The following is a 22320-nucleotide window of genomic DNA, read 5'->3' as shown; positions in this document are numbered from 1 at the left end:
TCTCCCTTCCCCTCCCTGCAGAGTCACACTCCAGCCCCCTCCCTCCCCCCTCCACACCCTTCCCTCACACAGGTCCTGGCAGCACATCTCTGGATAAACTGCAAACAAAGAATGGGACCCAGGCCTCTGTCTGTTACTACCTCATCAGACATAGAGACTGCACAGATACCTTAGCAAGTTTGCAGGACATATTGCGGACGGTCTGACTTAAACTACAGGCTAAGCGATCTACACAGCATTCATTTGGCAGGTCCCAGGGGTCCCTCAAACTCAAACTTTCCCAGCTCTCATTTTTCAGAGGAACTGAAACCAAGATACAGTGAGTCCTCCTGTATCATGAGGGTTAAGAGAAGGGAGAGACCCGCCTCAGATGGAAGTCCCCTCTCCCAGCAGCCCTGGGGCTCCCAGGAGAGCCGGCGGGCAAGTAGCAGGCCAAGAGCTTCATTCAGTGGTCCTTGGAGTCTCCAGAGGAAGGCCGGGTAGGCCAACCAGCATGCCCGTGTTGGGCAACACAGACTGATACTGTGACAGGGAGGCTCCAGGGGCGGCAGTCTTGGGGACGCTTTCATATTCTCTATTTTTAACTTTTTCATAATGGTGTGTTTAATCAGAAAAAAAAAAAGATGGAGATAATTCCATTTTCTAAAAGTTGTTTGAGATTACAGGAAGAAGGGCGGTCGGTGCAGCTGCTACAGTGCCCACGGGCTCTGTGGAGGCTGGAGGGTGTTGCTGTGCCCCTGGGCCCAGAAGGACTCAGAAAGATACTTGCCTCCCGTGCTCCAGAGGGCTCACGGGAGGGCTCATGGGAGTGATTGTGTGAGGAAAGTGCTGATGACATCACTGGGGTCCCAGATGCCCACTGGTCCAGGCTGGATGGAGCAGGCGTCAGTGGAGTCAAGGGCACCCCAGCCGCCGAGGTTTTCCTTGGCTCAGGGGCAGCCAGAGGGGAGAAGACTGAGGAAGAGCCTGGGCTTCACCCACGCCCAGCCCAGGCTCAGGCCACGCCCATGGATCTGTGACCAGAAGCAGTTCCTGTGGCTGTCTCCACTCCCCTCCATAAGTCAGGCTGCCTGGATCAGGACTAGGGGCCAATAAGGGTCAGGACCGGGGGCCAGGAAGACAGGGTGTTGTGGGGTGGGCTGCAGGTGAGGAGGAGGGAAAGATAGATAGGAAGAGACTGCAGGACGGGGCAGAGACAGAAAGACACTCGGAAAGACTCAGACATACACGCTGAGGGACACTGAGAGTCACAACACAGAGAAAGGCAGCGTCAGATGGAGGGACAACAGAATGAGGGGGAGAGAGACAGAGAGAGCTAAGAGCTGCACCTTCGTTCCATTTGCTTCCTAGGAGCAGACAGAGGGGCAGGTGCAGGTCAAGGCCTGGGCGGAGAGGACAAAGCTAGAGATGGAAGCAGGGTGAATGAGTGTCAACATCACAGAGAACAAACCTCTGCCGCCCTTGCAGTGTGCTTGGCACCCTGCTGGAGGCTGCAGGGACAGGCAGGTGTGAGTGCAGGTCCTATCCTAGCTGGGAGACACACCCTACACCTGGGAGGCAGGAGTAGCAGGCAGGAGCGGCCTTTCCAAGAGCCAAATGGGAGGAGAGGCTCCCGAGAGCTGAGGTCGCCAGGGGCAGCTTGCTGAAAGGCCTCATCTGAGCTGCCTCTTGCAGAGTAGGTGGGAGGAAGCGGCATGGGTTCTCTAGGGGAAGAGGCATCTGCAAACGTGTGGAGGTGAGAAGACACTTCTGGGTTCTGTCAGGAGGGCCTTGAATGTCACAACAAGGAGGCTGAGGGGGCCCGGCCACACTTGAGCAGAGGAGTGATGTAGTAGGACCTGTGCTTTAGGGAGACCTGAGCTAGCCAGTGGCCAGACCTGAAGGGCAGCAGAATAAAGTGGAGGAAAGGGTCGCAGGCACTCGCTGAGCCCCGACCCCGTCTCCCAACACCCCTCATCTGACACTACAGTCAAGCAGCCCCAAACTGGCTGCTTCTCACCTCCATGCCCTTGACCAGGCAGTACCCTCCATCTAGAAGGCCTCCCCTTCCCCAACCCGGGCAAACACTGAAACAGTTTAAATGTCCTTCAAGAGACTTCTCTCGCAGGATGGCTGCAGGCAGAGTAAGGCGCCCCTCCTGGCTCCTCCCAGCACAAAAACCAATGTGAAAACTCCCTGGGCTCAGCGGAGCTAAGTCATGTTCTTTACCAAAAGCCAGAAAATGTAACTGGCTCCATCAGTGCCACGGCTTTAACCACACCCAGAATTTGCCTGTCCCCCATGGGCAGCCCCACCAGCTGTCCAGCATCAGTATCTAAACCCTGAAGAAAGGAAGGAATCGGCTGGGGAGGGTTGGGGGGACAGGGTGGGGCCCATTTGCCTAGAGGTGCTGTGGGCTGGCTGGTTATACAGCAGTGACTCATCTCCCAGAGAGGAGGGGAGCAGTGGGGGACCATTGGGCCGGGCAGGGGAGCCTGTAGAGAAAGCCTGCCTCTGCCTCACACCCTTGGCAGGACGCCGTCTCCTCCTGGCCCCCTCAGGCCCTTGGAAGAGAAGGAAGAACCTCTTGCAGCCCCTGGCTTGCCCCCACTGTGGCTGGCATTGACTAGGAAGGCAGCTGAAGCCTCCCTGCCCCCCACCCGCCTCTGCCCCCCACCCAGGCCGCGGCCATGGATAAATTCCGCACCCTCTTCCAGCACTTCCAGTCCAGCTCTGAGTCGGTGATGAACGGCATCTGCCTGCTGCTGGCCATGGTTACCGTCAAGCTGTACTCCTCGTTCGACTTCAACTGCCCCTGCCTGGCGTGCTACAACACCCTCTACGGACTGGGCCTGCTGTTCACGCCCCCGATCGCCTTGTTCCTCTGCGGCCTCCTGGCCAACCGGCAGTCCGTGGTGATGGTGGAGGAGTGGCGCCGGCCTGCCGGGCACCGGAGGAAGGACCCGGGCATCATCAGGTGCAGTCCCACCCCCCTCCAGCTCCCCGTGGGCGTTGTTAGGGGTTCCCCCAACTGCATAAGCACTGCCAGGGGCTCCCCAAACCCCAGTGACCCCCATGGGTATGGTCAGAGCTCCCCCAGGAACCCCCACAGGCACCCTACTTTCATATGTTCCCCCTGCTCTCCCCCAGAAAATGATACCAAGGCACCATCAGTTCACAGAGACAGATTTGCCAGTCTCCACTCTGGAAACAGATATTTCTGATCCTGTTGTCTGTCACCTTTCCATGCCCAATGATAAAGATGCGTGAATGACAGGACTCCTAAGAATTATCCAAGTCACGTCTGTCCTGCTGGCCATGGATTATAACTCCCCACATGCATGGAGGACCATCCCATGATGTGCATACTGTATTGCACATATGAGGGGCATAGTTGGCTTGAAGGCTGCATCCCATCTCCTGCAAGCTCCCAGAGGGCAAAGACCTCATCTGCTATCACTGTGTCCTTAGACCCTGGTCAGTGCCCTGTATCAAGAAAAGCTGAGGGGAATTCCCTGGAAGTCCAGTGGTTAGTACTTGGCACTTTCACCCTTTCACTGCTGTGGCCTGGGTTCAATTCCTGCTCAGGGAACTCAGATCCTGCAAGTCATGTGACACAGCTGAGAAAAAGAGAGAGAGAGAAGAAAAGCTGACGGACTTTAGCAATTTATAATACTCCCTGGCCAACAGCGAGCCAAGCTTTGTGCCAAGTACTGTGTGTGCACAGCCTCTGAATTCTTACCTCGGCCCTGGGTCTCTTCCTGTCTTGGATCCATTTTTAAGGATGGGAGACCTAAGGCACAGAGAGTTTAAGTCACTTGGCTGAGCTCCCACAGCAAGGAAGAGGCTCAGATTCAAATCAAACCCAGAACCGCTGCCCTGAGTGTTTTAGACAAAATACCTAAGTGCTCTGGATCCACAGGCAGTGGTAGGAGGGCCTTGGTGGGTTTTAGTTCACTTGTGATCTTCTCCTCTCCCCTATTGATATAGACAAATGGGGTGTTCTCAAGGGCATGTTATGTAACTTCATAACAAGTCTTTGGTTCCACCTTCTAACTACCTTGCCCCCATAGAAAATGCTGGAGCCACCCCTGCCTACAACATATTTATAATTCTCCACCAGGTAGGCCATGTACACACACACACATACACACAGCCGGCGCACACCATCCTATGTTTTGTATACAACCCGCCTGCCAATACAGGAGACATAAGAGACCCAGGTTCGATTCCTGGGTGGGGAAGATCCCCTGGAGGAGGGCATGGCAACTCACTCCGGGATTCTTGCCTGGAGAATCCCATGGACAGAGGAGCCTGGTGGGGTACAGTCCACGGGGTCACAAAGAGTCAGACACAACTGAGCTACTGAGCACATGCGCAAGTTAAAAACACCTGCGTTCTGTGCACAAGTGGCCTCTCTTTGATGTTCCCAGGGGCTCCCGGCTCCCTGTGATTCAGCCACGCAGGGAGGCTTTTCCTCTGGGGTCTCGTGGTTCCAGCTCCACTGGGCTCCTGTCCTGTGACCAACACCCAATTCAGGCCACTAGACATAGTAGGTCAAAAGAGGCACCTGGGGACAATCAGAGGCTCCCTGGACACTGCAGGGAGGTGTGAAAGTGCCGTCTCTGGGCAGGTTATTCCACAGGACCCTCTTAGCTTAGGGTCCCCAAAAAGCAGGTTCTGGGAAGAAGTGATAATAAGGAGACAACTGGGGCTCAGTCCTTCGAGGAGCCTAAGGGAGTGGGTAGAACCCACCTCAAAATCATCCCACTAAGGGTCCCGGACGCTGGGGCATTAAACTATCAGGCCCTGCCCTCTGGGATTGAGGTCGATTTGGGTACATGAACCCTCCAGGCCACCCCCCACTGGGAGCAGGGACTCCTCTGAAGCCCCAGACAGAGCCATGCAGGGGGTTAAAGTCAGAGGTCTTCAGGCCCTCCATGTGAATAGAAACTACCCACCAAAGCTCTAGATGCTTCTGGCCTGAGCAGAGCACTAGCAGAGTCTGCTACAAAGGCTCGGGCAGGACTAATACCAGCTCCCCAGTGTTCCAGTCCCAGGGCTCCCAGGACCCCAGCTCTGCTTCTCCCCCACCCTCTGCTGCTCGGGCCTCTGCAGGGGGAGCTGCAACCCTCCCTTTGGGGTAACCATGCACCATCCTGGGAAGTTCATCCTCACATCCCCCCTGTAGCCTTCCTGCTGTAGCTGAATTCCAGCTGCCCTGTGTTCCCGCTCCCTTCCTCTGTTCCCAGGTACATGTGCTCCTCTGTACTGCAGAGAGCGCTGGCCGCCCCCCTTGTCTGGATCCTACTGGCCCTCCTCGATGGGAAGTGCTTCGTGTGCGCCTTCAGCAGCTCCGTGGACCCTGAGAAGTTTCTAGACTTTGCCAACATGACCTCCAGTCAGGTGCAGCTCTTTTTGGCCAAGGTGCCCTGCAAGGAGGATGAGCTGGTCAGGAACAGCCCCGCTCGGAAGGCTGTGTCTCGTTACCTGAGGTGCCTGTCACAGGTAATTTGGGGCGGGGGGTGTCTTCTCCCTGCCCTGGGAAATGTCCTGCACTGGTTCGGAGGGGCACGGGGTGAGGAGGTATACATGGTTTCCTGAGGCCCCCCCTCCCAATGCTAGAGACACAACCGCAGAGCATGTGGTCCCTTGGAGGGGGGGTGATCAGAAACATGACCCACACACAGGACAGTGTCAGGCCTTAGGAAGTGGGCACTTTGCCATCAACACTGACTCACCTGAGGGCAGAGACCAGGTGTCCATACCCTTCTGGAATCAGCTAGGCTCATCTCCAGGTTGGATGGCAGGAAAACGCTGCAGATATACTGCACTACCCTGCCCCCACCCCATACACGTATTCTGCCCACCCCTCAGAAATAACACTAATTACCATTTATGAGGCACTTATGTGTCAGGCACTGTGTTAAGCATTTCACATGCATTACTTCATTTAATTCTCAAAACTGCCCTATGAGATAGATGCAATCACGATTGTCCCACTTTGCAGATGAGGAAACTGAGGCTCTGAGAGTTTAGTTCACAAGGCCAAAGGCACACAGTTTGTAAGAGGCTGGGCAGGAATCTAAAATGCCATTCCTCCAAACCCTCCCCTACTATGCAGGTCCTGCCCAGATGCTTGGCTCCCCACGGAGCACAGAATCCATTATCCTGGGAACAAACCCCAGCCCAAGCTCCAGATCCCACCCTCACCACTGCCAGAGCCCTACTTGGGCTGTGTCTCCCCAAAAGTGTTTACACGCTCCCACCACGTGCAGAGCATCACTGGAGATACACCCTAGCTCTTCGGGGTGTCGGAACAGGCTCATGACAAATGCAGGCCCATGGAGTGGCAAAGAGAAGTGCTTGGGACACACTTGATTCTGCTTCAGACTGTGACCTCGGCCGTGAGCCCATTTCCCTCTGGGCCTTGGGTTCTCCTGCAAAATAAGTGGAGGTTCGGTCTACTCACCTTGATGTCCCTGTGGACGTAAACACTGTAGACTAGTTCACTATCACCGGAAAGACTGTAGAATCCTCAGACCAGGGTTTGAGTCCTGTCTCAGCTGTAAATAATCAGTCACATTAAATGCTCCTCCAAGTAAAATACTCACGAAAGCATTTTAAACTTAGAGAGGGGCGAGGGGAGGGAGGGCCTTGTGAGAGGCCAGGCAGAGAGCTTTGTCAATCACATCTACAAATGATAAGGATTCAAATAAGTCTTGTGGTTTAGAGGATGATTTCTCTGCTCCAGGTCTATAAAGTTGCTCTAGTCCTAGGCGATGTCTCAATACCTTTGGCTGGGCAGAGAGGAGGGCCAGGAGCTGGCCAGGTTGGGGAGAATTACTTCCAGCTTCTCTTTACTCTTGGCCTGGAACACTGTTTCCTGTTTACATCTTGTAAACTATCATCAGCCTTTAGGTCTCAGCCTCAACTTTACTGCTCTCTGAGGCCTCAAATTCAGGTCAGGTGTCCCCTCTCTGAATTTCCATGACCCAAGATACATCCCTCAACATGGCACTTAGCCAGTCACCACCTATGTCATTGTAACTTCCACTAAAGTGTTCGCTCTATGAGAGCAAAGACTGAGCCCTCTGTCTCCCCAAGAATAAAGGATGGATGGATGCATAGATGGGATGGATGCACATATATAAGCATGGATGAAGAACCAGATAAAAAGATGGAAGGATGATGGGTGGATGCACAGATGAATGGATGGGAGTGCAAGGAAGGCAAAACTACCTCCACCCAATGTAGGTTTTCAGCTGAGACTGTAACAAAAAGAGATTAACAGGAGGAAAATAAACGGTTTATTATTGTGTGCAGTGCTCATCAGGCAGGGGGAACCTACAGCAGAGTCACTCTAAGCGGTGGCTTAGAACTGTGGCTTATATAGCGTCTTCAGCTATGAACAATACCTTTGTAGAGAAATGTCAGGACAAAGGAAAGCAGCTTTATGCTTCCACGGGTGGAAACTGTGGGAAGATAAATAAATACATGGGAGGAAACTAAAGGAGTAGGGTGTGTTTGTTCGGGAGGAAGGCAGGGGGGAATAAATAACAAGTGGATTGATGACTGGATAGAGATAAATGGAAGCAAAGATGAGAGTATGGAAACCTGAATGGATGGGAGGATAGATGGTTGGATAGGGGGATAGGGACAGATAGGAGCATGGTTGAGAGGGTAGCTTGATAGGAAGACAATAGATATATAGTCAGATAAGAGGATGGATGACGGGATGGGTGAGAGATGGATAGAAAATGGATGGAAGGAGAAATGAATGAATGGGAGAGAGGATGGATGGAGTTAGTTGGTAGAACGGATGACTGAATTGGAAGGCGGATAGATCTGAAAATGGATGGAAGGGATGAGTGAAGGGAACACCCTTGCCACGCTGTACAATATCTGTGTGCCTGAATGCTTACCTTAGCGCTCCCCGCCCTCTAGGCCATTGGCTGGAGTCTCACCTTGCTGCTGATCGTCCTGGTCTTCCTGGCGCGCTGCTTGAGGCCCTGCTTCGACCAGACCATCTTCCTGCAGCGCCGATACTGGAGCAACTACGTGGACCTGGAGCAGAAGCTCTTCGACGAGACGTGCTGTGAGCACGCGCGGGACTTTGCGCACCGCTGCGTGCTGCACTTCTTCGCCAGCATGCAGAGCGAGATGCGGGCGCGGGGGCTGCGCCGGGACTCTGCGGGTAGGGGTCCGGAGACCCCTGAGAGGCCCGAGCCCCCAGACTGCCTGGACAGCGGAAGCGGGAAGGCCCACCTGCGCGCAGTCTCCAGTCAGGAGCAGGTGGACCGCCTCCTAAGCGCCTGGTACTCCAGCAAACCACCACTTGACCTCACAGCATCCTCTGGGCTCTGGGGGTGCGGCCTCAGCCATCGCGCCCCCACAGTGGTCCCGGGCACCAGGGCGTCCCCACACACCGACGTGTAAGGACCCAGACCACGTCCTCACATAAAATGCCCACACTGACAAGGAGTGGGGACCCCACGGCCGGGCGGCTTAACCCTTGTCAGCCTCCTTCCCCAAAACAGCCCAGCGCCTGGCCTAGTTTCTGGGCATGGCCTCTTGTGTGCGCTAAAGCTGTGGTTCACAAACTTCACTGTGCTCACCTGTTCACCTGGACTCTTGTCAAATGCAGATTCTGATTCAGTCCATCTAGGACCAGGGCCGAGACTGCATTGCTAAGGAGCCTCTCATGCTTCTGGTCAGTGGACCAAACTCCAAGTAGAGTAAGAGTCTAAACAGATCTGTGCTGGGTGCTAGGTCCTAGATGTCCATATTCTAAATCTAAAATAATAATAATGACAACAGCACCTGCTTGTATGATGCTTACTATGTACCAGGCACTGCTCTGACTTCTCTCCATATATAACTCATTTAATCTTAATGATAATCTGACGAGGTAGGATGATGACTAGCCCCATTTTTTAGAGAAGAAAAGTGAGGCGTTAAAGGTTAAGGTGGCTGAGGTCACCCATATAAGAGCTGAAATTTGATCTCAGGACATCAGCTCTAGAGTCTGCTCTGAACCACTACATTAGTCCTCTAGACTCTGTGTGTGTGTGTGTGTGTGTGTGTGTGTGCATGCACGCCTGCATGTTCTAGACTGTGTGTGTGTGTGTTTTCAGGGCCGTGGCTGGGTTTCCTGCAGCCTCCAACAAGGTTCTCTGAGTGAACTCATCAAACTCTGCTTGAGAATTCTTCTCAAAAGTACAAATTAGTGTCTCTTGCTGACTACTGCAGATGAATAGCTTTATATCTTTGCAGGGGGATTTTTCTGTTTCTGAATGTCAAGGGGGTGCTGACCCTTCCAGCTCCCATCTTCTCAAGTTCCACCAATTCTATTCTAACCAACCAAGGCCAAGCAGCCCTTCAGGTGCAGCTCCTTTGTCAGCCCAGCCTTCTGCTCACCTCCAGCCAGCAAGCACTTCCTCCGTCACCTCTCCACTCACCACCCTCCTCGCCACCTGCAGCCTGACCCCTGAGCTTGACCTTGCTTTCTAAGGCTGCTTCCTATGCGAGGTATCCCAGGGGCATCTACCCACTGCCCTCAGCAAGAAGCTGGCACCATGGTAAGAATTTCCCTAGGGATACGAGGAATGGACCAGATCTGCAAGTCAGGGATGTCCAGGCAGCCCTAGACATCTCCATTGAACAAACACCCCAGGTGATTCTGCAAAATCCAGTGTTTAAAAACCTCTGGACCAAGTGTGGGTGTAGGGTCTGACTCGGGGATGAAGACCCTCGAAATACCAGGGTTAAATCTTCCTGGAAGAACTGCCTCTCAGTCTCTGGCAGCCCAAACAGCAAGGGCTGGGGAAGATCTATTCTGTGAGCTCCTCTGGGTCTCTGCCCTTCCCTGATGACTCATCACCCCCACCCCCCCACATACACATCCTGTTATTGCCTCTGTCAGCACAACAGTGCCTGGTGACCACAAACATGCACTAGGCTCACTCTATGCTTTACTGGTAATGAGGGCATGGGGGTTAGTACAGGGGTCCTGGAGCCCAGCTCCCTCCATATCAGGCAATCTCTGCTCTCCTGGGTGCTTGCCAAAGGGCCTGGGAGGACCAGACTGTCCATGCAGCCCAGTCTTTCCCCTGCTACCTTGCTGTGGTCAGGCCATGCAAATATCTAAAATGGTACTGGGCAGGGCAAGATTCAGGCAAAGTGTTAGCAGGGATTGGTGGGGGAGGGAGGAGGCAGACCTTGGACATGATCCAGTCAGCAGGGCCGAGTGCCCAGCCCAGGGAAAGGAGGCTCAGGGACCCCACCTTGGGCTTTAAAGAAGCAGTATCTGGACCAGTAAAGGGCCACTGACTGCAATCAATGCCCTTGCCTTCTTCTATTGAGCCTACTGCATAGAAAGCACTGTGCTGGGGAGGAGGGAAGGAAGAATATACAGACGATTTATATTGCCTGGCCTGCAAGGAACTCACTCTCTACTAGAGGGACCGAGATGGGTACAGAAATCATTACAACCCAAAGCAAAAGGTGTAAAGTGATATGATAGCGCCAAGCTGTGTGCTGCAGAGATTCAGCATGAAGAGTAGTGGCTCCAAGCTGAAAGAATCAGAAGGATGTCATTACAATGGGCCTTAAAGGATGGGGGCGGGGGTTTGACAAGTCGAGAGGGATGGGGGTGGGGGAGCAGAGCATCTACAAGGAGGAAACAGAACAAAAGCAAAGAACTGGGAAACGGCAATGTTTGGTTCACTGATTCACTCAGCAAACATTGATGGAATGCGTAGAGCACCAAAGAGCAGGAAAGGCATCGTCCTATCTTAGTGGAGATTCCAGTCTGAAGGGGAGATAAGACATGAGCCAGAGAACAAACAACCAAGTGCAGGGTGTGTGGTCTGGCCTGGCCAAAGTGAAGGACCCCAGAAGGCCGAGCAGTCTATTCCAATGAATCCCACCAAGAGATGCTTTCTGAGCCCCACATCCAGTGGCACCTTCTTGGATCCTCAGCCTTTGATAGCCCTCAAATGCCTCCTTACCCTATTCAGTCCCCAGATGACATGGTTTCAAACCCCAAACCTCTTTGCCATCATCCATGCACACCACCATTTACTCATATCCTGGGAGAGAGAGAAGCCTTGTGTAGTGCATGCCACTCCATCTGGGGGTGAGGGACCCAGGTGGCAGGCTGCCACCTGCTCCCCTCCCAGGAGATCAGCCCTCATGGGTGCTCATGCTCATTGCTCAAGTCTCCTTCAACTCTGGGAGACAGTCCTTCTGCACACACCCTGTTCACAGGGCCTCTCTTCTGGGAGACACGGTGACCAGCTGGGCAAGGCAGAAATGTACTGTAAGAGTGACTTTGGCTGTGTTAGTCCCCTGTCTCATATGGTCTGGGCAGCCGCGGTTCTTGCCTGAGAAGTGGAAGATGGTGGCATCCTTGAGGGTTTTGCTCAGGTCTTTGAGTCTATCCTACAGGTAAGTGCTTTCAGGCAGAGTCAGAAGGCAGAATGATACTCCACCTGGCAGTGATCCCTGAAGCTGCAGGAATGGATACACCAGCGAGAGAGAGAGACGGAGTGAGAAGAGGAAAGACTGAGACCTTTAGAGCTTTGGGGGAGAAAGCCGGGGCAGCAAGTGAGAATAAGGAATCACAGAGGCAGAGGTTCTGTAAGAATGCCAGGGGGGCAACCTGGTGCTCTGTGACAACCTATAAGGGTGGGGTGGAGCGGCGGGTGGGAGGGAGGTTCAAGAGTGTTAGGACATCTGTGTACTTATGGCTGATTCACGTGGTTGCATGGCAGAAACCAACACAACATTGTAAAGCAATTATCCACCAATGAAAAAAAATTTTTAATTATGTTTTGAGAGCCAAAACTGATCAGGTTTTGACTATTTCATTCAATCCATGCCTTGATGACATAAGATTTTACTAGATGGACTCTAAGACCCTTCCCAGCACTGGCATTCTATGGTTCTAAGAGTCCATTCTTGGTAATATCTAAATAATCATTAGAGTCATAGAGATTTGTACTTTCTGGGGGAACAGAATCAGTCAATAAACAAGAAGCTTTTTTTAAAAAAAGAATGCCAAGGAGGAGTGAATTTCAAGATGAGGGAATGAATGAATGAAAGTTGCTCAGTAGTGTCCAACTCTTTGTGACCGCATGGATTATACAGTCCATGCAGTTCTCCAGGCCAGAATACTGGAGTGGGTAGCCTTTCCCTTCTCCAGGGGATCTTCCCAATCCAGGGATCAAACTCAGGTCTCCTGCATTGCGGGTGGATTCTTTACCAGCTGAGCCACAAGGGAAGACCAAGAATACCGGAGTGGGTAGCCTATTCCTTCTCCAGGGGATCTTCACAACCCCAGAATCAAACCGGGATCTCCTGCATTGCAGGTGGATTCTTTACCAACTGATCTATCAGGGAGGCCCTAAAGATGAGGGAAGGATGAGCAATGAATCCAGAGCTTCAGGGAAACCAGCAGTGGAAACGCAGGGGATTGAGCGAAAATCACGGGTTCTTGGTAACCTTTCAGGGCAGGGGAATGCTCCCTCAGGGAGGTGGTCCTGGGAAACCAGATGCATGGGTTTCTGTAGGAATCATCTAAATCCCTGGGCACCCACCCAGCCTCATAAAGGACGAGTGGGAGGTCTGGAGCATGCTCTCGTTTAGAATATTGACATGGAGGAGGGCACCAGGACCCAACCACTATGATGGGAGTCAAGGAATCCATACCTCTCTGCTGAGAGCCCACCTCTGCCCAACTCTTTGAGGTCGAATGAAATGAGTTCTCCTTGAAGCTTGATCAGCTCTCACATCGGGGAGGGCCAGAAGGCTATGGGAAGAGGAGAGCGGCCCTGAGGCTCTAGAGAAGGGCAGTAGGAGATGGCTGGGGTGGCCGATGGTAGCAGAATAGAGGTCACACTGGTCTGCCAGTGGCTATCGCCGTGGTGGTGAGCTTTGAATGGACACCAGCCTTTCCTGCCCACCCAGCCGGCATATAACGGGGGGCCTGCTCTTCAGCCCTTCTTACTCTGCTCACAGAAGCTGACAGAGCCAGAGCAGTGAGGACTGTCATATCCTAATTGTGTCCAGATTCCTGCCTCCTCACAAATTCATCTTGGTCCAAGGCTCACTTCTCTCCTTTATTCACTTACTGGGGTATTCGTTCAAATAGTCAGCACTTGTTAACTGAGCCTCTCTTACACCAGGCACACTGTTCTGAGCCCCAGGAACACAGCAGGAAAACAAAACAGATGTGGGCCTTTATGGTCCGATGGGAGCTCTGGATATTAAACAAACACACCCTCCAAAACACATTACTAACTGAGATCAGTGCTGTAAAGAGGAAGTACATGGGTCGGGTGGAGGGCATGAAAGCCTTTGTCAGCAGGACTCAACTAAGCTAAGGGTTCAGGATCTTCTCTCAAGAAAGGCAACCTACTGAATAGAAGATATTTACAAATGATATCCCAGTAAGGGGTTACTATCCAAATGATACAAAGAACTCACACAACTCAAGGTCAAAAAAGCAAACAACCTAACTTAAAAAATGGGCAGAGGACCTGAATAGACATTTTTCCAAAGAAAAGATATATATGGCCAACAGGCACGTGAAAAGATGCTCAACATTATGAATAATCAGGAAAAGGCACATCAAATCCGCAATAAGACGTCACCTCACATGTGTCAGAATGGCTATTAGCAAAAAGACAACAAATAACAAGTGTTGGTGAGGGTGTAAAGAAAAGGGAACCCTTGTGCACTGTTGGTGCAGCCACTAGGGAAATAGCAGAGAGATTTCTCCAAAAGTTAAAAATAGAACTACTATATGATCCAGCAATTCCACTCTTGAGTATTTATCTGGGGAAAAAAAAAAAAAAGCACTCATATTTTAGAGTGACAAGAACCAAAACTCAGTTTCATGCATTTCTTATCTTTGAGACTTATTTCCATGAGCCAACATCCCTATGTTCATTGCAACATTATTTTCAAGAGTTAAGATATGGAAGCAACCTAAGTGCCCATCAACAGATGAATGGATAAAGAAGATGTGAAATATGTATATATAACAGAATATTACTCAGTCATAAAAAAGAATGAAATCTCGCCATTTGCAACAACATGGATGGGCCTAGAGAGTTCTATGCGAAATGAAATAAGTCAGAGGAAAGACAAATACAGTATGATTTCACTTATGTGGAGAATCTACAAAACAAATGAACACATGTCACAAACAGAAAGAGAGTCATTGATATAGAAAACAAATAGTGCCTAAGGGGAGAGGACTTATGGGAGGAGAGAAATAGGGAAGGGAGATTAAGAGGTGCAAACTTTTAACTGCAAAATAAATGAATATTCATTCAAATATTCAGCACTTGTTAACTGAGCATCTCTTACACCAGGCACACTGTTCTGAGCCCCAGGAACGTAGCAGGAAAACAAAACAGATGTGGGCCTTTATGGTCCGATGGGAGCTCTGAATATTAAACCAACACACCCTCCAAAACACATTACTAACTGAGATCAGTGTTGTGAAGAGGAAGTATACAGGTATGAAATGTACAGTATGGGAAATATAGCCAATAATTGTGTAATATCTTTGTATGATGACAGATGGTGATAACTTACCATGGTGACCATTTTGAAATGTATAGAAACATCAAATCTCTATGCTGCATACCGAGAACTAACCTAGTGTTGTTGGTCAATTATACATCAAAAACAAACAAAAGAATGGGTGGAGACCAGAGGCACCTGTTTGCACTGGTGTCTAGGGTCAAAGAGAGAAAGATGAAAAAGAGCAGAGACAATAGTAAGAGGTAAGGGCTTCTATGCCAGAACTCAATCACATGACCCTAAGCCACATGAAACAGGGGCAGGAATTGTACGGAAGGCCATGAAATATTTGCTGGGCACTACTATTTTTTGTCACAATGTACAGCCTCCAGTACAGTTTGATTGATGCAGAAGAGAATAGCACTCTGTCCTTGTCAGTTAAAGCCCTCATGCCTCTGATAAAACAGCCTGACAGTCCTTGAGCCACCCCGGCAGCCCCATCTGACTAATGGCCCGGTGCCCCACCAGTTGCTGGATGAGCGCTGTGCGCTACACACACACTCATGCTGTCCTATGCAAATGAGGCATTTTCCTAAAGTACAGCATCCGCTCTCCAGAGGCCCCCTTTGCATCCTGCTTTTCATGACACTTAACTCTTTCAAGGTGGAGGGAACTCATCAGCGCTGGGCTGGGTGCCCAGACGGCACTGCAGAGGGCAGGAGGAGAAGGGGCTGGTGCACACCCCAGTGGCGGCCGTGGTTGGGTTTGCTGTCAACACACTGAAACGTTTGAGTAAGGCTATGATATCCTGCTTTCCATATACACCCAGTCATGCTCAAGGAGTTCAGGGGAGAAGTGGTGAAGACACAAAGCATGGCTAAGTTACTACCACATACCCTGCCACAGTCGGCAGGGTAATGGGCTCCCAAAGTCCACCAAGGGTCCCCTATCTCCAGAATGTGTTACCTGCAATAGGGACTTGGCAGATATGATTCTGCTGAAAAGCTTGAGATGAGGAGATGATCCTAGATTAGCCAGGTGGGAGGTTCCCAATCTTCCTCAGATCCCAGTGCGTCATGACATTGGTCAGTTTGGTACATGACACTGGGGCAAACCAAGGGAATTTGGAGATACCTTTTGAGAGCCTGTTGGGAAAAAGGCAATTATATTGCTATCTTCTTGATCTAATATAATTATGAGAATAAGATGGAAGATGTAAAACAAAGTATTAGGAAAGATATTAAATATTGAATTGATACAAAACATTAAAATGGAATCTCCCAGACTTCTTAAAATGAGAAATTTGAGCTTTCTTCAGTGAACACAGCTTTTTAACATTGGACTTCTTGCATGAAATGACCACAGGCGATTCTCACTCAACAGTTTTTTACAAAATTTTTAAATTTTATTTTGTAAACTTTTTTTCTTAAAATTAACAGATAACATTATATTAGTTTCAGATGTAAAACATAACTAGTCATTTGTATATTGTTAAATGTTCCCCACAATAAGTCTAGGTAACATCCATCACCATGCGTGGTTAAAAAAAATTTTTTTTATGATGAGAACTTTTAAGATCTACTCTCTTAGCAACTTTCAAACATACAATACAGTATTATTAACCATAGTCACCATGGCATCTGGTCCCGTCACTTCATGGCAAATAGATGGGGAAACAGTAGAGACAGTGACAGACTTTATTTTTGGGGCTCCAAAATCACTGCAGATGGTGACTACAGACATGAAATTAAAAGATACTTGCTCCTTGGAAGAAAAGCTATGACCAACCTAGAGAGCGTATTAAAAAGGAGAGACATGACTTTGCCCACAAACATCTGACTAGTGAAAGCTATGGTTTTTCCAGTAGTCATGTATGGATGTCAGAGTTGGACTATAAAGAAGGCTGAAGGCCAAAGAATTGATGCTTTTGAACTGTGGTGTTGGAGAAGACTCTTGAGAGTCCCTTGGACTGCAAGGAGATCAAGCCAGTCAACCCTAAAGGAAATCAGTCCTGAATATTTATTGGAAGGACTGATGCTGAAGCTGAAACTCCAATACTTTGGCCACCTGATGTGAAGAGCTGACACATTGGAAAAGACCCTGATGCTGGGAAAGATTGAAGGCAAGTGGAGAAGGGGATGACAGAAGACGAAATGGTTGGATGGCATCACCAACTCAATGGACGTGAGTTTGAGCAGGCTCCGGGAGATGTTGAACGACAGGGAACCCTGGCGTGCTGCAGTCCATGGGGTCGCACAGAGTTGGACACAACTGAGTGACTAAACAACAACAAAGGAGATGATAAAACCAATTTTTACAGCCACATAAGCATCTACAATGGCCTGAATGGTATGTAAAGACTAACATTCATTGACTTTCTATAACTGTCATTACAATTCTAGTGATCATGAGAATAATGGATTTAGAATCTAATCAAGCTGTTTTTATTCCAAGTATTTTAAAATCACACTGAAGTTAGGATTTGCAGTGTATATGTGTTTAGAGCAGGCACCTGAAGTCAATTTGGGTACCATGAAAAGGGTACATCAGCTACAAATAGAGACCCATGTCCACTACAGATGGAAGACAGAGATTCCAGACAGCCTCTTGGAGCCACACTCCTGCTGGGCTCCCAGCCTCCTGGGTCACCTCACCCCACATTCCACACTGGGGGCTGTGTGCCAGGCTCTGCCCGCCGCTCAGACCTTTTGTCAGCCGTCTGCATCGATGCAGCAGTAGATGCAGAAGGGTGGGCACCCCCTTTGCGGGGTCTCTCTCACCTGCTGTCCATCGGTGCCCCTCCTAGGCATCCTCTAACAGGGTCCTCCAGTGGCCACCAGCCTGAGTGCTCCAGTTACCCAAGGCCCAGCTTGAGGGCTGATGGGAGCAATATCCTTCCCCACCTGTATTCTACTTGTGACATGCTAGCATTGAGAAGAAAGCCAAAAAAATAAAAAATGCTTCCCCCACTCCCCTCACCTCCCCACTCCCACCTGGCCTGGGTTCAAATCCCGCTCTTCCACCCACAAGTTGTGTAGCCTTTAGCTGGCGTCGGGGAGAAAGAAACCTGTCCTCTACGCTCCTGGTTCTTCTGACTGGTTTAAGAATTAAATTGAAACAAGACAAATTAACAGGAGAAAATCAAATTTAATTTCATATGTATGGAAATCCCACATACATGAGAGATTCAGAGACAGAAAGATAAAATGAAGTACTTAACACCATCCTGAGCTAAGGAATGGGGTCGGAGCCTGGGGGCTTCCTAGGACAGGATAGTCATGCACAGGACAACAAGTGTTACAAAACCAGGTCTGTTTGCCAAACACACAGCAAACTAAACACTGAGATGACAAGATCTGCAGCAGAGGAAGAGCTTTTTCCGCAGGGAAGACAATTGAGACGGGAGAACGAGCCTCAGATCTCTGTCCCCCAAGGCAAGGGGGTTGGGATATCTATGGAATAAGCCGGTGGTCTTGGCATGGGGAAAGGTGATTGGAGGCAGGGGAAACGTGAGGTCACTGGTGTTCTGCTCAGGTGTACCTGGGTTACATGCTTCTGAATACTCAAAACTATAGGTACTTAGCATGATCTGAAGGTAAAGTTTTCCAGTCTCTGATGGAGAAGGAAATGGCAACCCACTCCAGTACTCTTGCCTGGAAAATCCCATGGATGGAGGAGCCTGGTAGGCTACAGTCCATGGGGTCACAAAGAGTCAGACACGACTGAGCGACTTCACTTTCACTTTTCACTTTCATGCATTGGAGAAGGAAACGGCAACCCACTCCAGTGTTTTGGCCTGGAGAATCCCCTTGGACAGAGGGGCCTGGCAGGCTCCATGGGGTCTCAAAGAATCGGACTGTGTGACTAATCACAGCACTAGCTGCTGTAAAGTCTGTAGGGGTATGATTTCATAAGAAGACGTGCAGATGTACGGTGACCAGAGATTTGCCCTGACGTATCGGGAAAAAAATTTCTCTGGGAAAAATTCGCAGTTTAAGTTCTGCAAGTTAGTTAAGGGAGGGGCAGTAGTTTCTCTGGAGCCCACAGGGTCTCCACTGCCATTAGTTCAAAATAACCTGTATGCCAAAGTAGTGTAAACAGGAAAAGGTTAATTTTGATTCACACTGGATCTGCTTCTGTGACTTTAACCCTCATCTTGCCACTTTTGTTGTTCAGTTCAGTTCAGTCGCTCAGTCGTGTCCGACTCTTTGAGACCCCATGGACTGCAGCATGCCAGGCCTCCCTGTCCATCACCAACTCCCGGAGCTTACTCAAACTCATGTCCATTGAGTCAGTGATGCCATCCAACCATCTCATCCTCTGTTGTCCCCTTCTCCTCCTGCCCTCAATCTTTCCCAGCATCAGGGTCTGTTCCAATGAGTCACTACTTCACATCACGTGGCCAAAGTATTGGAATTTCAGCTTCAACATCAGTCCTTCCAGTGAATATTCAGGACTGATTTCCTTTAGGATGGCCTGGTTGGATCTCCTTGCAGTCCAAGGGACTCTCAAGGCTTTTGTTATTGGAGGCATACATAATGGCCTGCTTCAGGGAAATACCCTGAGCCAGCCTACCTGTGAAGGACCATAAGGAAGTGAAACTAACACATCCTCCTACCTGAGGCTTGCTGTTCTAGTGGACATTTGCAAGGACCAAATATTCTTTTTACTTTGTTTCCTCCCCTCCCCTCCATCTCTGATCCATAAAAGAACCCGGCATCCAGGCCCCAACAAGGTAATTATTTTGAGGTGCTAGCCTGCAGTCTACTCCATCAGCTGGCTATCAAATAAAGTCCTTCCCTTGTCTGAACACTGAAGCCCTAGTGGCACAGTGGTAAAGAATCTGCCTGCAATGCAGGAGACCTGGGTTAGATCCCTGGGTTGGGAAGATCCCCTGGAGAAGGAAATGGCAACCCACTTCAGTATTCTTGCCTGGAGAATCCCACGGACAAAGAAGCCTGGAAGGAAATGGTAACCCACCCCAGTATTCTTGCCTGGAGAATCCCATGGACAGAAAAGCCTGGCAGGCTACAGTCCATGGGGTGGCAAAGGGTTGGACACAACTGAGCTACTAACATTCACTCACTTGTCTTAACATCTCGTCTGGGATTTATTGGCCTATTGTGTGGCAGCGAGCAGAGTGAGCTTGGACTCGGTAACAGTAGCACATATTGAAGAGGTCTGCCCTGAACCTACAGTCATGACTTGACCTCCCTGAGCCCGAGTGCCGCCCTCTGTGACATGGGGACGATAGCAGCTCCCCCAGGACGTTGTATGAGGAGCCCGTGAGGTGGCATGTGTGGAGTGCTGGCATAGGGCCCACCCAGCGGAAGTGCTGGTCAGCGCCAGTCCTTGGTGGTCACATGGAGATACACAGACACAAAGCCCATTCACGTGATTACATTAGAGGAAGAGTCTGGTACCAAGTTTGACTGCTCCCTGCTTGAAGGCCAATACTTGAGGGACAAGGGTTGGTAGAAAAGGAAAAGTTGGCCTCCTGCTTTACTCAGGAGGCCAGCAATCTGGGAAGGTGGTGAACAAATATCCTAAGACCATCTCCAAGTTGTAGGTCAGAGGACAAAGTTTTAGGCTGTGTGAGGTGGGGGCTGCCTGGTGTGTGATTAGTTCGGGCACGGTTCTCAGATCGGTTGGCCTCCAGGTGAAGTTTCAAGTGTCACTAATCTTCTGGTTTCAGCTGGTCTGGGGTCTGAGTGCCTGTGATCAACAGTTTTTATCTGGTGGGGGTCTGCTTCCTCTTAAAGCAACTTAGGAATGTGGGTCAGGCCTTTATCTATATTTTTCAGGGAACTGGGAGTTCGGTGACTACTTAGTGGCTGGTCTGTCCTCTAAATTGTTACCAGCTATTCGTCATTTCTACATCTCCATTTGGTTTTAGAAAAGGCAGAGGAACCAAAGATCAAATTGCCAGCATCTGCTGGATCATCGAAAAAGCAAGAGAGTTCCATAAAAACATCTATTTCTGCTTTATTGACTTCACCAAAGACTTCGACTGTGTGGATCACAATAAATTGTGGGAAATTCTGAAAGAGATGGGGATACTAGACCACCTGACCTGCCTCTTGAGAAATCTGTATGCAGGCCAGGAAGCAACAGTTAGAACCCTACATGGAACAACAGACTGGTTCCAAATAGGAAAAGGAGAACATTAAGGCTGTATATTGTCACCCTGCTTATTGAACTTATATGCAGAGTACATCATGAGAAATGTTGGGCTGGATGAAGGACAAGCTGGAATCAAGATTGCTGGGGAAAATCTCAATAACTTCAGATATGCAGATGACACCACCCTTATGGCACAAAGTGAAGAACTAAAGAGCTTCTTGATGAAAGTGAAAGAGGAGAGTGAAAAAGTTGGCTGAAAGCTCAACACTCAGTAAACTAAGATCATGGCATCTGGTCCCATCACTTCATGGCAAATAGATGGCTAAACAGTGGAAACAGTGGCAGACTTTATTTTGGGGGGCTCCAAAATCACTGCAGATGGTGACTGCAGCCATGAAATTAAAAGATGCTTACTCCTTGACAGGAAAGTTATGACCAAGCTAGACAGCATATTAATAAGCAGAGACATTACTTTGCCAACGAAAGTCTGTCTAGTCAAAGGTATGGTTTTTCTAGTAGTCATGTATGGATGTGAGAGTTGGACTATAAAGAGAGCTGAGTGCCAAAGAATTGGTGCTTTTGAACTGTGGTGTTAGAAAAGACTCTTGAGGGTCCCTTGGACTGCAAGGAGATCCAACCAGTCAATCCTAAAGGAGATCAGTCCTGAGTGTTCATTGGACAGATTGATTTTGAAGCTGAAATTCCAGTACTTTGGCTACATGATGCCAAGAGCTGACTCATTTGGAAAGACCCTGATGCTGGGAAAGATTGAAGGCAGGAGGAGAAGGGGACAACAGAGGATGAGATGGTTGGATGGCATCACCGACTCAATGGACATGAGTTTAGATGAACTCCAGGAGTTGTTGATGGACAGGGAGGCCTGGCGTGCTGGGGTCGCAAAGAGTCAGACACGATTGAGTGACTGAACTGAACTAAACTCTCCATTTATCATAACAATTAACTCCTGAGTCAGCCATCTGAGACTCAGGGGAGGCGTGGGAGACTAAAGCTTTGCTACAAGTGAGAGGTAGGTGGACATGGTGGAGGTGGTGCTGTCTCAGAAAGACCCCATAGAGTCTCGCATGGTCATAGTTACACACACACTGTAGACGCACAGACATTGAGGCCCAAAGCCCCAGAAATTTCACACGTGGACACATGGCACACAGGGACACACAGATCTGAGGGTCCCACGGAGCTGCCCTGTCCAGTCTCTTGCTTTACTTCAGTCCCAGCCCTCCTCCGGTCCTGCCCCCACAGCCTCCCATCTCACTCCAGACAGGAGCCATCTAGTTGGAGCTGGATCTAACCCACTCTTCTGGGAGAGAAGGTGGCATCAAAGGGAGCCCTCTAAACCCCTCCCACTTTGCTGTGCTGATGGTGGCGCCTTGGCTGGCTTCCCATGGACACTCTAGGTTCCTCAGCCCCAGGCACGAAACCCCATCACCCATTCTGTAATTTTTTGACCTGGTGAAGTAGCGGTAGGGGGGAGAGCCAGGAAAGGATTTTTCATCCATAATCCACAAACACTCAGACACAACCACCGAGACACAAGGAAACAGGATATAAAAACACCTGCATTATGCTTACCCCTCACAGCTCTTTCTCCTTGCAGAAGGGGCCCTAGCAACCGCTCAGATCCAAATCCTCTGACTCCAAATGCAGGGCTTCCTATTTTAT

The 22320-nt window shown here is 49.9% G+C and overlaps 1 protein-coding gene across 2 annotated transcripts; it reads left to right on the top strand.

The window, feature by feature from the left end:
• The first annotated feature begins 407 nt into the window (after window positions 1–407).
• On the top strand, window positions 408–8801 carry CALHM3 (calcium homeostasis modulator 3). Of its 2 annotated transcripts, XM_042238451.1 has the most exons (4): window positions 408–479; window positions 2697–2956; window positions 5232–5487; window positions 7927–8801. In XM_042238451.1, the coding sequence occupies exons 2-4, from the start codon at window positions 2724–2726 to the stop codon at window positions 8416–8418; spliced, it is 981 nt and encodes a 326-aa protein (XP_042094385.1). In that variant the 5' UTR covers window positions 408–479; window positions 2697–2723; the 3' UTR covers window positions 8419–8801. The 2 variants fall into 2 exon arrangements, with proteins under 2 accessions (XP_042094385.1, XP_004020213.2); XM_004020164.5 differs by lacking the exon at window positions 408–479 and having other exon boundaries at window positions 2455–2956.
• Window positions 8802–22320: the final 13519 nt, after the last annotated feature.

This window comes from Ovis aries, chromosome 22 (genome assembly GCF_016772045.2).
Source record: "Ovis aries strain OAR_USU_Benz2616 breed Rambouillet chromosome 22, ARS-UI_Ramb_v3.0, whole genome shotgun sequence".
NCBI classification, from domain to species: Eukaryota; Metazoa; Chordata; class Mammalia; order Artiodactyla; family Bovidae; genus Ovis; species Ovis aries.
The sequence above is the reverse complement of the archived record's forward strand: the minus strand, read 5'-3'. Positions and strand labels throughout refer to the sequence as shown.

Bases quoted from the DNA above. Each gene is read 5' to 3' on its own strand.
- CALHM3 (XM_004020164.5), top strand. From the start codon at position 2,670: ATGGATAAATTCCGCACCCTCTTCCAGCACTTCCAGTCCAGCTCTGAG. The intron at 2,957-5,231 runs GTGCAGTCCCAC...CTCTGTTCCCAG, and splicing joins AAGGACCCGGGCATCATCAG to GTACATGTGCTCCTCTGTAC. The intron at 5,488-7,926 runs GTAATTTGGGGC...CCCGCCCTCTAG, and splicing joins ACCTGAGGTGCCTGTCACAG to GCCATTGGCTGGAGTCTCAC.